Genomic DNA, 15626 nt, shown 5'->3' with positions numbered 1-15626 from the left:
ACCACTTCTTCACGGGCAAAACTAATCAAATTTCTCTTGGTATTACACAAGCAGAACTATCTGTTTATGTAATAAACAGAATTACAGGATCTGGAGTGCCTTGGGTTTCTATGCTTGAACAAAGAACCTGCCACCTGCACCAAATAAATACTGGTATTAAAGAAATAACCCCAGAAGCCAAAACACAAGAACCATAAAATACACCACCATAAAAGTATAAACATGATGGATTTAATGGAATTCAGCCACTGACAACATTAACACGTCACAGCTTCCTTCAAGTTGTTTTAACTAGATGCTGGCAATGAGATTAATCTCCTCTTCCTAATATGAACCTTTACTTGCTATACTCCAGTCTGACTTGCATTTATACCCACAAGACTGCAGCAAATTCATGATTCAGATGACACACAAATACTTTTTGGAGTTTTTAACCCTGGCTGCTAACTAAAACAATTCAACTTGTATTAAATACTGTATCATTAGCTCCACACATATCAGGAGGAGATAGTACTTTTAATTATAAAAAGCTCATTTGTACCCATATCATTTAAACTGATGTAACCACATTTGTACTGGGTGAAGGAGTCAGTTCTTTCCTGCTTAGATGCCACATTGTACAGCTCTGATTTCTAACAGCAGAAGGAAAGCTGCCAATCAACTGATGCCCCATGCTGGTTTTCAATGAGAATTTAAGAAGAAGGCTAGAAAACTAACCATGCTCTGTCAAACAGGGTACAAAGTCTTTATTCTCCAATAAGTTAAGTGTTCTTATAAATAGATGTTCTAGTCCTTTGTACACTGTGTTGAGCATAAAGCTACACTTCAGTTACTCCTCAGACTCTGACCCTTCTTCATCTTGACTGATTTGGAAGTAGCGTAGCTCGTAGGTCTCCTTGTCAGATGCAACAACACGGAGCCAGTCACGCAGGTTGTTCTTCTTCAGGTACTTCTTTGTGAGGTATTTCAGGTACCTTAAAAACACAGTAGGTATACATTAGAATCTTCTCACTTAACAATTCTCACTGCAGTTTTGGGCTCCCCAGTTTAAGAGGGACAGGGATCTGCTGGAGAAGGACCAGCAGAGGGCTATAAGGATAATTAGGGGGCCGCAGTATTGCCCTGTGAGGAGAGGCTGAGGGACCTGGGGCTTTTTAATCTGGAAAAGAGAAGCCTGAGAGGGGTTTTAATAAATGTTTCTAAACATCTGAGAGCTGGGGGGTCAGGAGAGGGGAGGGGACACAGACTCTGCTCACTTGCTCCCTGGGATAGCACAAGGAGCAATGGGTGTAAGCTGCAGCACAGGAGGCTCCAGCTCAGTGCAAGGAGGAACTGCCCTGCTGTAGGTGTCCCAGAGCACTGGCACAGGCTCCCCAGAGAGGTTGTGAAGTCCCTTCTCAGGAGACTTCCAAGGCCTGTCTGGATGTGTTCCTGTGTGACCTGAGCTAGTTAGTATGGTCCTGGTCTAGCAGGGGGGTTGGACTCGATGATCTCTTTGGGTCCCTTCCAACCCCTGACATCCTACTCCAGCCAAGATATGGCTCTCACAGGCCAACACAACAATTATATCCACAAAAAAAAGTTGTTTTCTGCTACCTGTGATAAAAGTTGTTTTTTTTTAATTCTAGATATTATTTGATGTTCTTTGACTACTTCCCTGGTTTTGCCTGGGAGAGTTAAATTTCTGGTAGAGTGCTGTGAGTGTAAGAATAATGCTGGTAACATTGATGTTTCAGTAGTTGCTAAGTGGCACTTATCCCTAAGGTAAGGAATTGTCTGTTTTCTCTGCTGTGCCAGCAAGGAGGTGCACAAGAAACTTTGAGAGGACACAGGGAGCTGACCCAAACTGGCCAAAGGAGTATTCCATACCATATGATGCCCAGAATACAAACTGGGAGGAGTTAGCTGGGAAGGGCAGATCACCACTCAGAGACCAGCTGAGCACTGGTCAGTATGAGGTGAGCAACTGCATTGCATAGCTATTGCCTTTCTATTCTTTTAGCTCTTTCAACTTCATTATGAGTATCATTTTTACTATAATATTTTCACTTCAATTACTAAACCATTCTTAACCCACGAGCTGATGCATAGTGGCTGGAGTTAAATGACAGCAATCAGAGAGCACCATAGGGTAGTTTTGAGTCAGATGGGACCTTAAAGATCATCCAGTTTCAACCCCTCTGCCGTGGTCAGGGACACATTCCACTGGACCAGGTTGCTCAAGGCCCTGCCCAACCAATAACGTAGGACAATGTCAGCAATTCAAAGGCACTGAGAACTGGTTCTAAAACCTGGTTTAACTGGTTTGTCTGTACCAAGAAATAGAGAGGGACACAAGGAAGGAAGTGTACCTCTAACCACCACCTCATTTGTAGCAGGCCCTGACACACTAAGCAGTTTATAGCTTCATTTGACTCATGGGACTTCTCTGCAAGGTTTTAATACAACCAATTAAGTAACAAAACAGCCTCTTCCCATGACATGAATTCAGCATGGCTTCCAAAAGCCTTTTTCCTAACTACACCTCTACCAACCTATAAAAAGCACCTATCACTACACCTACCTTAAGAGGGGAGTACTAATTTTCAAGCAAGCCTCAAGATTTAAAAAACAGTATTATAAACTCTTCAATTCCATCCTTCACTAACATTTACAAGCACTATGAAAGTTAAGAGTTCACTCTTTCTTTACACCTATCACACCATGTTCAACATGCTGCTGTTCAAAACCCACTGTCACAAACATAACAACAACCTTTGCCAACCTTTTAGAGAACTGCTTCTCAGATGTCACTGTGATCTTGTTCTTCAGACGTTCAATGTGAACGGTGTTGCCCAAGTTTCCAGTTTTTCCATTGACCTTAACCTTCTCCTTTAGGAACTGTTCCTGTTTCAACATTCAAGAAAGAGAACACTAGGGAAGGGCACCCTAGGTATGAACTAGGGAAGGGACCCTAGCCATGGAGCAGTATTAAATATCACTGCTTACTTGTGTCCCGACAGCAAGAATTTCTAATACAGCAACATTTTACAGTGATTAAAATTAACTTAAAGCAGTTGTATTCACAGACAGGTATGAACCATCAGGCCTGTAAGACCTGTAAAGCCAAGAAGCTTCCAAAAGCTTAAGTAACAGCGGTTGATTTTCAATGTAACTTTTCAGCTGTAATTCTGTCACCGTTCTGTACCAAGGCTTTTATTATGCCATATACTGCAAGTACGAGCAAAAACACGACTTACAAAATTCCCAGAATCAAAGATTCCATCTTCAACAGGATGAGTCAAGTCAAGGCAAAACTTCCAGGTGGCCTTCTTAGATTTTCTATCCTTTTGCTAAAACATCAAAACCCCCAAAGTTAACAATAGCAACTCAGACGGGAAGAGCTTTTATCAGCGAGAAAAGGGGGTCCATCGGGCAGAGGGGAGCACCGCAGAGAAGCGTGGCCGGCGCCGGCCCAGGCCGACCCCACCTGGAGAGCGGGGCTCACTGCAGCCGCTTCGCCCCGGCCCAGGCCCGACTCCGCCCGGCCGCCGTCCACTCGAGAGCGCCTCCGGGAGAAGCTCGCTTGCCACCGCCGGCGACAACGCCGCCCGCTCTGCCGGCCCCGGCCGCACGGCGCCCTGACCACCCCCGGCCGCCGGACACAGTCCCTCAGCGGGGCCGAGGCAGCCGCAGCCAAGCGCCCTCCACGCACTCACCAGCACCATAGCGCCAGCCAGCGCACGCCGCGGAAAGGAAGCGGCGCCGCCACGCCCAGCTTTTATAACCCGGCGCCCTGACCACCCCCCGGCCGCCGGACACAGCCCCTCAGCGGGGCCGAGGCAGCCCCAGCCAGGCGCACTCCGTGCACTCACCAGCACCATGCCGCCAGCCAGCGCACGCCGCGGAAAGGAGGCGGCGCCGCCACGCCCAGCTTTTATAGCCCGGCTGCGACGCGCTGACGCCATCACGCAGCGTGAGGGCAGAGCAGAGCGGCTGCGCCGGCAGGGGCAGGCCGGGAGGAGCCCTGCTCGCCGCCGCCATGTTCCCCGGGAGGCACAAACAGGCTGCAGGCGGCTGTAGCATGGACGAGTCACCCTTTATTGAGTTTTATTTCTGTCGGACAGGAACGCAAGCGTTTCTCGTACAAATAACAGGCCGCGCCGGCGGTGACGTGTTTCTCCTCCGGGAAGCTGAGGGTGCTGGCTAACAGCAAGGGAACCGACTGCCTGGACAAGAGGCTGTCCTCACAGCAACCCAAAACGTCAGAGCTGGAGCCCACAGATCCATTCCATGTCACCAAAGCACCAGTGGTTGGATTACAGTCCCTATCATCATAACCAGCACCCAGCTCCCCAGAGCACTGACAGCTTTATTGTAATTCCTGGAGCAAAACAACACATAAGACATAAATCTTCCCCCCACCCACCCCCAATCATTGCGTGGCGCCGAAAACACAGCTTCCAAAACAGGCACAAATTCGAACCACGAGGTTCACATAATTGACAGGGTTTAGGTTTCGCTAGGATCAGTAAAAAGGAGACTTTGCCATCGTTCTTCTTCCAGCATCCTCTTCTCCCCCCGCCCCCCGCCCCCATTTTGAAAGCTGCTCCGAACAACAGTTAACGCTTACAATATACAGCACAGGACATAGGGGTTTCTGCGATACAGCAACACACAGTTCACACTCCCTTTGCAGTTCACAAGTTACTCTTCAGATGCCAAACAGTGTAGAGCCAGACCACAGATGCTGGAGAGACTCCTGACCATCTTGGTGTACCATGCTGAATGCTCCCCCCCCACACTCCCACAACCACAACTCCAGGATCTATGCCTTCCAAACATTCTTAGTGTATAAGCAAGATACTCAAAATATCCTTAAGAAGGTTTGTTTTTTTCTCTGAAGTTTAGTTCTACTGTAACAAACTACATTCTAAATTACTCAAAAAAAAAAAAAAAAGGAAGAAAAAAAAGGGGAAGAAAAAAAAATAAGGGAAAGGAAGGAGGGAGGGAATAAAAGGGAAAGAAAAAAAAGTGTGGTTTATTGAATTTTGAATTCTGTGAGACTGACCTGCAGTAACCATAAGAGTTCGAGCTGTCAACAAATTTGACTTCTTTACAGCTGATGTAAAATTTACCTGTATTGTTAAACTACAGTCTGTGCACCATTTCTGGGTACGTGGTGGATTAGAAAAACCTGCCAAGAGGCTTGAAAGCAGTTACCTTGAAACAATGAAATTCAGCTAGCTTCTTAAAAAAAACAGCCCTGAGAACATGGCTCAACTAGCAAGAGCCTAGTTGAAAAAACACCATTAGAAGCAAAAAATTAGAAGGATCTATTGAAATCTTAAAGTATTATTTGCCAACGCTTGAGGCAGGAAACACTGCAGTCTTTCCGATGCTCTGACGTAGTGAGAGAAAACTCAATGAATTGGAGCCATAAAAACATGCATTGTTTGGAGTGGAAATACTTTTCTTCACCTCATTTTCACAGCCTTTATGCTAAGCAGTTGCCACCAGCTATTAGAATTGTATATTTTTTTTTTGGGGGGGGGGTTGACACGATTTAAGTGTTAAGACAACACCACAGAACAAGCATACTGGTAAGATTTCTTCTAAAGTAAAGCCATGTAAGGAGAATTTTCCCTAAGCATTTGATTAGGGATCTTAAAAATACACATCTATGTGGACTATTGAGCACAAAGTTTGTTGCAAACAATTCTGACAGCAAACTGAAACATCTTACTTTGGAGGAAAAGAAAAAGCCTCAAATACATGTTCTATTTTAGAAGCAACTTTTAACCTTATTGAAACCTGGAGATTATGCTTAAGACTTCATGCTTATGTATTACTATGGGAAACTTCATGCACAACGAGCCAGTGCTCTGCACTTCATAGCATTAGAAGTGCTTCACAAAAGACAACTAAGTATAAGAAGAACAAACCTATAATGAAGTACTTAATCATTTAAATCTTGCAGAACTGAAGGTCACAATAAAAGGACATCTGTTATGTCCCAATGAGGGCTCTTCCAGCAAGCCAGAGGTCATAAAACCTCTGTTCTTTAGATTGCTGTAGTACCTGAAAACTCCAGTCAGACCAGGACCCCACTTGCAGGAACAGGACAAAAAAAAACCTCAGCCCTTGTCCCAGGCAGCTTACACTCTGAAGTAAATGCTTGGACTGTGGGCCAGGGGCATCAAATACTTGTTGTCCAACAAGGTTTTAGAGGACAGCCAGCCACCTGAAAGTACAGACAAGCACTACCAGAAGAAGGACAAATCCAAGTCTTGCAGTTTTCAAGCATATTAGAAGTATCGTAATGCAGTGATAACATTAGGACTTATATTAGTTTGACATAGCAACCTATGACTTCCCATCTGACATCACACAGCTCAGCTTGCTGTCAAGATCATCATCAGTGGTTTCAGTCACCTCCCAGTCCACCAAAGCCTGTCTTCCAGGTACCAGTTCAACAGAGAGGCAAAAAGGAGTATAGTGCAGACTAGCCTGAACTACTCAGCGTGGACATTCAACGCTGTTCTGAACACATTCAGTCTCTCTACATCTTTTCCTTTTAAAAGCAGTTTTGCCATTTCAGTCAAGGTGCTATTTACAGAGTTCACCTGTGATGTGTATTGTGCTCAGCAAGAGCATGTGGCAGTATCCTACTTCTGCCAGGTGTCTCAGGTAACTGTGCTTTATTACCAGAGTATGTTTATTGCTGTCTTTACCTTCACTGTACTGCTCTCGCTGTCATGAGAAGTCTGTGGAAAAATGCATGGTTTTGCCATCTACATTAGACCTCCCAGATCTGCCCTGCCATGGTATGCAGAAGGGCAGTTCTGCCATGAGCCCTTTGGGGATTAAAGAGTACTTACTACTAAGCTGCAGAACATTTTAAGCAGTTAATAGCAGCGTGACTTTCGCTGCCAACAGAGCGCGAGTTGTGCGTGCTGTCCAGGGCAGCATGCCACACGTTTACGAGTTGTCCTCCATTAGCCAACAGCCACTGAAGCTTAAGGCAAGTTCATGAAACTATTTATCAACTGTGAAGAGAGGTCTGAAGAGAGGTCTGAGCCACGGACTAAGGAAGCTTCCCACTCATGAAGAGAATTCAAGTTGAATGCCTTAAACAGGAGTGGGCCAGTTACCCTTCCCTAACTATTGCTGTGAAGCCTTGTGTTTGTCTGTTAAGCTACTAAATAGAGGCATGCATGTGTGTTTCAGTGACTCAGAACTGCCCTGCAGAGGAGCTTTCAGAACTATGTAGCAGTTTCTTTTATAGTTAAGCCACAGTCGTTCAGTATCACCTGTCAAGTTTACACGTTGAACATAGAATAGTTTTACTGGTTTAAAAAGGATGGCATACATTTAGTTTAGGCTCAATGCTACAGTTTGTCCCACTTGGTGAAAAAAAGACATGTCCCTGTGCTACAAAAGTATGGTCTGAACCTGAAGATTAAAACCTAAAGCTGGAAGCACTGCAACAGATTCCCATGGAGTTTGTCACCCTTTTATAGTTTAAGATAAATACAATAAAGGAAAGAAATTGAACTGCATTTTTCTATTTTATTTTTCAAGTCTGACAAAGGCCTCGAGTGAAAGTCTATAGCTTTAACATCCATTCTCACCTTTGTGTCCCCTTGACCTATCTATGTCTTATCTACCCAATATTCCAACTGCCTGCCTAAACCACAGGTAGGCTTTGACACCATTTTATCGTTACAATAAGCCAACGAGTTGGCAAAGAAGAATACAGAGGTAATACAGTTAAGTTGCACATGGCCACTGGGGCTTGGTCAAGCCAGCTGGCATTTTTGATCACTTGAGTTTCTTGGTCTAAAAGTTGTGATTGGCACCTACAGTTCTGCAAGAGTCCCAATCCACAAAATACTTAAGCTTTAAAAAAACAAACAAACCAAAAAAAAAAAAAAAAAAAAACCCCAAACCAAACAAAAAGCTACTTTAATTGTCAGTTCTACCTAAACATGTCAAGAAAAATACTATTTGTGCTCTAGGTCACTTTATAACCCTAGATATCTACCAGCTTATCTAAAAGCCCCTGAATACTGTATTTTGTCTGTTCATACAGACAAACACTGTTTTGCTCAAGCAAATAAAAATATATCCACTAGTAACACCTGATTGGTTTCTCAGATCCATAGCTGAAACCCACAGGAATGTTAAAATAGTTACAATTAAGGAATTAAAATCTCAGTGATTTTGAAAACTGCCAGTTAGCCTGCAACATTAATCCAGAATCCAGCACTGCTTTTTAACAATTCAAAAAAGAAATGAGGTTGCTTGTGAAGGCCAGAGCTTTGGTGACAATAAGAACCAAATTTATAGATCTGTGGTTTGTCCAGACCTGAGCGGTTGCCCGAGCCTGGTGATCTTCTTTACTTGCAAGGCTTTATGGCTACAGCACATTCTTCATTCATTGCACTTATGACGGATATCTGCAAGAGAAAGCAGACAGGTGAGCTCCAGCCCCACGCCAGAGGGAAACACTCCTCAAAGTGACAGACTTTCATATTTTACCATTGCATCTCTCTCAGGAAGAGGAAGGTAAAGTTGGCAAAATGCAGGTCAGAATTCCCACAATATACTCTTCCCACCAGTTTATTCTTCACCACATTGCCTTGGCTGGCAGCCCAAGATATATACACCAGAGGAAGATGGGCAAATTGCTGCAACAGAGCCACACTAGCAACTGGTGTAGCCCAGCACAGACTGCAGTCTGCAGAGCTACCTGCACACAGGTTTGCAAACACAGCAGATGAGACTGCTCAGGCTGTATCACAAAGCACCATATTTGATCCTGATGAAGGAAACCTGGAAACTCCACTCCACACCTTGCAGAAAAGACCAGTAGGATTTATCTAAACCTGGAGACATCCATATCACCTTACTGGTGGTCAGCTGGGCTATGTTTTAGTGCCATATTGATTACTCCAGTACATTAGTCTTTCTACATCTCAAAGCACCAACTGACACGCTTCTTACCCTCTCTTCACAAAGAGATGTAAATGGTCAGTGTCAGAAGATGACTCCTTTATTGTACAATCAAGTACAACTAACCACAGCTCTTCTTGTCTGTGCTCTGTGCTTACCTGCACATCTTCATTGGCATTGAATTTCACTTCTATTTCCTTGCCAAGATCCCCTTCTGGCAACTTTAGATCCTCACGAACTTCACCACTTTCTGTCAGCAGGGAGAGATACCCATCCTGAATACCTATCAGCTGTGAAGAGAAATTCACTTTTAGCAAGGTCAACATAAGTAGTCACTAGCAGGCAGTAGCTGAAGGCACACAAAGCAGTGAACTCCACCTGTCACATTCATTCTTTAGTACAGTGTTTGTGGTAGTTAAGAACAGTGGAGAGGGCTGAGTTGGGGCAACTGTAGCAAGAACCAGGTTGCTATGAAGAGCCACCAAAACCCTAATGATTAATTCCTAATGTATGGGGCACCACAAACCCACCCTGGTGATTTAGAAAAGTACTGACTGCTTCCAGGTCACTGGTTCAGTTTTTATCATCTTTGAATTGGGAACAGTATCTGGAATGGTGTTGACTAAACAGCATTGCTTTTGTAAAGTACACATCTGTACAGTGAGATACTAGCATTAAAGGCTAATGAATAACTTAGGAAACATCCACTAAAGTCTGAACCACTTTTATAATGCTTAAAGCCTGAACTAAGGGGAATAGCCACTTTGACAGAGAAGGGCAGAGAACAGTAAACTCAAAAGATAGCCCTACCAAGTCTGATAAACAGCAAGAACTTCAGAAGTAATAAGGACTCAAGAACACAACATCACCAAAATAACATTAGCATCTCTTGGGAAGTCTGAGCCCTTAGGCTAGTCACACTGAATTCAGCAACAGCTGTTTCTGAAGAGCTGCTGACCCTCTGAACTCAGGCTTTGTCAAGCAACTGCAGCTTTGCAGCTGACCTGGATGGGTCTTAGGACTAGTCCTAAGACGTTTGGAACTACTCCCGTAACAATGGGAAGATAGCTGGGATGTTACAGCTCAGAACCTGAAATGTGCTGCTTTGGTGAGATCTATAGCATTACAGAAGTCTCTACACATGTACTTCAGAGCAGAGCTCATGAGCACCAATAACTGCTTAAGAACAACTAATGCCAGCTTCCACCCAAGGAGCAGAACACACTGCACCAAGTTAGAATCTATTCTATGTGAGGTGAAATTACAGATGACATTATATGCTTACATTCAAATTTACTTCAAGTAATACCTTGGTTATCCTTTAACTAGTAACAACTTGCTGCAGGGGTGATCTCTCCAGATTCTAAAGGATGTCAGCATCACAAAGAATAAAGAAATGACCTTACAACATCAGCTGGAAAAAACGTGGTTATGAATTACATCTTCTACCTGTCATTTCTGGAGACTGATGCAGTATCGTGAGGCTGTCAGAACAGGAAGGAGCTCATCATCAGTGAGCTCCGACGGCTTTAACAACTCACCAAATGCTGTGAGTTCATCAATGTCATGTCCAGGCAGGCAAATTCCATTAATTCTGACAACTGCACTTTATTAATTGAAAGGCAAGTTTGGGATGAGGAGTTTGTGTGTGGTATTTTAAGAGTATAAAGCCTCTTAACATGTGGGAGGAAACAGTGACTGTAACTCACCTGGTAGTCATTCCTCTTGATATTTGGAACATCCATGTTATGAGTTGATGGGCAAATATCTTCGTATTTTTTACCAGTGAAGATGTCGATACCAACCAGGTGGACCTACAAAAGAAGAAAGAGAACATCAGTTACTGCTGATCCTAGAGAAGCAGTATATCACTGCCATTGGTATTTCTGGTCCAAGAGGTCACAAGTAATACCAGATTCTGCTTAAACCCTTAGCTTGTGGTACAGAAGCAGCCCAAGCAGCAGACAAAGGCCTCCCATGTCCTTTCACAGCACACTACTGAAACACTAGATGAGTACAAAGCCTAGCCACTGTTATCTTCCACAGCCTTCTGAAGTTTTACACCAGCAAGCATGAGCATGTGGTGCTCAAGGAAACGTTCACTGTAAGTCCTAGTTGTTCTGAGAAACAGTGTTGGTGACAAGGTGAAGGCTAAAGGGAAGAGCTGGTTATACAGAGAGATTAAAGCAGCTCCCACCTCCCTTTACACGAGCAGCAGCTGTCCACTGCAGCTAGCACTCAAATTACCAGTTCCTAGCCCACTCTTCTCAGGTCATTTTCACCATAACAGCTGTTTCAGTGATCTATTTTCTTAAGCCATAAGAACAGGGGAAGAAAAAAAAAAACTGGCAAGGGCTGGCTACAGCTCTGACAAAACCTAAATACTTTACCCACTATGAATATCATACAAGGTTGCAGAGACTCTCAAAGTAGTGCATGCTTAATCACAGAATAGTTTGGGTTCGAAAAGCCCTTTAAAGGTCACCTAGTCCAATCCTGCTGCAGTGAACAGGGACATCTCCAACTAGATCAGGTTGCTCAGAGTCCCAGACAACCTGACCTGGGTTGGGTTCCAGGGATGGGCCTTCTATCACCTCTCTGGCCATTTTGGGCCAGTGTTTCACCACCTGCTGTAAAAAAAAAAAAATCTATCTAGTCTGAATCTCCCCATTTATAGTTTAAAACCATCATCCTTTTTAACAGGGCATACTGAAACAGAACAAAGTCTGTCCCACATCTTTTTTACAGGCTCTAAGTACTGAAAGGCCTCTAATAAGGTCTCCTTGAAGCCTTCTCTTCTCCCAGGTGAGTAACCCAAACTCTCAGTCTTTCCTCATAGGAGAGGTGCTTCAGCTTGGAACAGATCTGCCTCTCAGCTCTGAGCTCTAGTATACCCACCACAAAGTGCTGTTGAATGAATGAAGTGGGTGCTTAGCCTTGCTCCAAGTTTTGGACAGCTGCATAAGCCAACTGCTCAGGCAACAGGCTTATGCAGCCTGCAACAGGCCTGCAGCCTCAGAATGTCCCTGATGGGACACGGGTGGGGGAAGGTACTCTTCACTCAGAGCTGAAGACAGGAAAAAGGCAGCAAGACAAGCCAGCAAAACAGGGCCAGAGCAGGCCCACAGAGGTACGGCTTGTCTGCTCAGTACTTCTGGATTACATAACACAGGCACTCCTAGTAAGCACTGAAGTCGAGCGCTGCGATAGTGAAAGTCTGGTAGCACAGGCAGGCAGAGGAGTGCTCTGGTGGGTAGCAAGAGCACACTCCAACCACGCCCTAGTGATTTCATCAGCCCCCCTTCCAGAACTTACCCTACCCCCACTACAGGTTTGCATCACTGGCAGCATTCGAACTTTTTAACAAGTTGAGAGAAGAAAACAACAAAACACCTCCGTGTCCTTAATCTTTCCTGGTTTATATTACTGGAAACCCTCGGAGCGGAGACACATGAGACCGCTGCGAGAGAAAGCAGCGGCTGGCTACAGAATGCTCTGCCAGATGAAATGCTACACTCTTCCCTCCCGGCCAGCCACGCAGCAGGGATGCTGTTGGGAGGGCCGGGAGCCGCAGAAGCACCAATTGTGGGGACGTGAAACAGATCTGGGCTTGCAGAGCCTGCCCGGGGCCGCTCACCTTGGCGTGGCCGTGCTTGCCCGTCTTCGAGGTGGACATCTCCACGATCTTGCAGGGGCGGCCCTTGAGCACCACGAAGCCGTTCTTCCGCAGCGCCGAGCACTGCATGGGGTACGTGAAGGAGGCGCCGGCATCGCCCGTGGTGAAGTCGAGTTCGTCGGCCATGGCGGTGGGGGGCTGGCGGCGGGGGCTGCACAGAAACGAGAGCGTCGGGCACGGCGGGAACGGCCATAGAAGGATGGTGGGACGACGACGACACCCAACCACCACCTCCCCACAGTAAGGGCAGCGCGATGGTGGAGCCCTGAGGCGAGGCGGCCGGGCCGGGCCGGGCCGGGCCGAGCCCACCTCGCTACGCCACACGTGCCCGGCGGCCGCAGCGCCGCCACGTGCTGAGGCCCCCCGCCGCTCCCCGGCATCGGCAGCGCCCGGCCTCACCTCCCCCCTCCCCCCCGGCCGCCACTTCCTCGTGCCGTCAGCGCCACGGCCCAACCGCGCAGTAACCCCGAGCACCGACCCCGAGCAGCGTCCCCGAGCAGCGCCGCCGCCGCCCTTACCTGGCGAGGAGAGGCAGCGAGGCCGGAGTGGCCGGGGCCGGGCGGGGCGGGGGCACGGCGGAACTCGGCGCCGCGCACACGCGCCCGACCACTGCGGCGGCCGGCGGGAAGGGGCGGCGGGGAGCGCGCGCACCGCGCCCCGCCCGGCCCCGCCCCGCGGCTTCCGCCGCCCGCCGCGCTCATTGGCCCGTGCGCCCCCTGCCGGCCTCCCACGGGGCGGGGCCGGCCCCCGCGCCCCGCGGCCCCTCCGCCTGACCACGTGCCGGGGGCGCTTCCCGCCCTCGCCCCCAGCCCTCAGCCAGCTCGTCCCGCCCCGCGCCGGCGCCTGCGAGGCGCGGCTGTGTCAGAGCGCCCGCGCAGCAGTGGCGCGGCGCCCGCGCCAACCCTGCCGAGGCAACGGCTGCCGCCGGCGCCATTGCTATCGAGGCTGACGGCGCAGCGGAGCCCTGAGCCGCCAGGCGGCGCCGCGCGTCCCTTCCGAGCTCACTGGCGCCGCCATTTTGCGGCTGAGCCGTGTGTGGCGCTTCGCTTGCAGGGCGCTCAGGTGGCTTCCGGGCAGCGCGGCTTAGGGTTTAAAAGAGCTGGAGGCGAAATGAGTGTTTGCAAAGCCTGCCGAGATAAGACCTTCCTGGCATCTTATCTAGGCTGTGGTTTTCCCAAGAAAGGCGGGCTGACATGATCCTCGAGGTCCCTTCCAGGCTCCCTGATTGCTCAGGAGGTGTGCTTGACTGGCAACACAAAGCTCATTTGTCCACTTAATGTTTCCACTTCCACAGTAATCAGAAACAAGGATTTGGCAGGTGCACAATAATCAGTCCAGAGGGCCTGAAGCTGCCAGGCAAGCATGGTGAGAGCTTGTTTGAACTGAAGGGCATAGCGCAGGGCTCTCTGCCCTCTTCCTTCCCAGCAGCGCTAATGGCACAGCCTGCAGCTCCCATCCCCTGCGCTGCTGTGTGGCAGTGAAGCCAGACAGATGCCAACCAGAACGAGGACAAATGGTTAGCTCTGTTCAAAGTCTCTGTGTCAGAAGCCACACAGTACTTTCAGCTGACCAAATTCATCTGAAGTCTGGTCTGTGGAGCTGCAGTGTGCCAGGAATTCAATGGGCTGTGTGGCAGCACTGTCAGAGCTGGCACGGCCATCAGCACCACGGGAGTCAGAATCACAGAAGCATCCAGGTTGGAAAAGACCCTCAGGATCACCAAGCCCAACCTATAACTCTACATGATTCACCTTAAACCATATCCCTAAGTGCCACATCCAAACCACCCTTAAACACCTCCAGGGTTGGTGACTCTATCACCTCCCTGGGCAGCTCATTCTAGTCCCTGACCACTCTCTCAGTGATAAACTTTTTCCTAATGTCCAATCTAAACCTCTCTAGCCTTGGCTTGAGGCTATTCCCTCTTCTTCTGTCTCCAGTTACCTGTGAGAAGAGACCAGCCTCAGCCTCTCCACAACGTCCCTTCAGGAGGCCCTCAGCCTCCTCTTCCTCACAGTAACCATCCCCAGCTCCCTCAGTTGGTCCTCGTAAAATTTATTCTCCAGACCCTTCCCCAGTTTCGTTGCCCTCCTCTGGACCTTCTCCCAGCACCTTTGCATCTCTTTGTATTGCAGTGCTCAAAACTAAACACAATACTCGAGGTGTGGCCTCACCAAAGCTGAGCACAAGGGGACAATCACCACCTCCCTGCTCCTGCTTGCCACAGCATTTTTAATCCAAGCCACGATGCCATTGTGCCTTTTGCCTTGAGATCCTGAGTCTGTCATCCGTGTTCTAATGCCACGTAAAGTCACCTTTACCATCACGTTGAAAAATGTTTCACCACAGCATGCTTGCTTTAATTAGTGTTAATCTACGTGACCTGTTCGCCTGCAGCCCCACCCGTGGTTACAGAGATCCCAGTCCTGCCACATGTGCCCATGGAGATAGGTTTGCCTTTCCTTTACATGAGACCTCTTTATAATGCTCCAGCAGCTTGAGGTGGAGGCTGGCTTGTGTTACTGGGGGTTTTGATGGCTGCAGCCTCTCCCAGCCCGCTCTACAGATGATAGGCTTTACCCTGGGGACCTGCCCTTTTTTCTCCTGCGACAGTTGATAAGCAGAGTCTGAGGCATTGCTAAGTGTTTTCACATGTGCAATGTGTCTTTGTTTACCTGCAAGCATATGATCAGTTGTACTTGTTCTAGGGCTTTTATTTTTCTAATAAAATAACTTGTGAGCAAGCTACCAAGGGCTCTGAACCCAAACTGAAGCAAGCTACTGAATTTCCCCACCACCACCACCCTCACCAATCCAATTATAAATGTGGTTGATCTTCTGCAATTAACAGATTCATTTTGGACATCTTGAGCGATCTTCTGGACCAAAGCAAGTGCTGCAGTAGATAGTATGTGCTTTAGAGACACAAAACAAACACCCCAAGGCAGCCTTTTATTTGAGATTCAATAAAATTTTGGAAATCAGCTCCATCAGTCATGGCTTGCAGGCATCA

General features: G+C 47.6%; 2 protein-coding genes across 3 annotated transcripts; both read right to left on the bottom strand.

Moving 5' to 3' along the window:
* Positions 1-209: 209 nt before the first annotated feature.
* On the bottom strand, positions 210-3962 carry RPL22L1 (ribosomal protein L22 like 1). 2 transcript variants are annotated; one of them, XM_064164898.1, is made up of 4 exons: positions 3855-3962; positions 3240-3332; positions 2765-2886; positions 210-974 (listed from the first exon to the last, which is right to left on the bottom strand). In XM_064164898.1, exons 1-4 carry the CDS (start codon positions 3945-3947, stop codon positions 830-832), a joined length of 453 nt encoding a protein of 150 aa, XP_064020968.1. In that variant the 5' UTR covers positions 3948-3962; the 3' UTR covers positions 210-829. The 2 variants fall into 2 exon arrangements, with proteins under 2 accessions (XP_064020968.1, XP_064020970.1); XM_064164900.1 differs by lacking the exon at positions 3855-3962 and adding an exon at positions 3699-3722.
* Positions 3963-4059: 97 nt separating this feature from the next.
* Positions 4060-13238, bottom strand: EIF5A2 (eukaryotic translation initiation factor 5A2). The gene is made up of 5 exons (XM_064164897.1): positions 13132-13238; positions 12575-12764; positions 10647-10751; positions 9096-9227; positions 4060-8441 (listed from the first exon to the last, which is right to left on the bottom strand). Exons 2-5 carry the CDS (start codon positions 12737-12739, stop codon positions 8382-8384), a joined length of 462 nt encoding a protein of 153 aa, XP_064020967.1. The 5' UTR covers positions 12740-12764; positions 13132-13238; the 3' UTR covers positions 4060-8381.
* Positions 13239-15626: the final 2388 nt, after the last annotated feature.

Source organism: Pogoniulus pusillus, chromosome 26, assembly GCF_015220805.1.
Source record: "Pogoniulus pusillus isolate bPogPus1 chromosome 26, bPogPus1.pri, whole genome shotgun sequence".
Classification (NCBI taxonomy): Eukaryota; Metazoa; Chordata; class Aves; order Piciformes; family Lybiidae; genus Pogoniulus; species Pogoniulus pusillus.
This window is presented reverse-complemented; position numbering and strand designations above follow the sequence as displayed.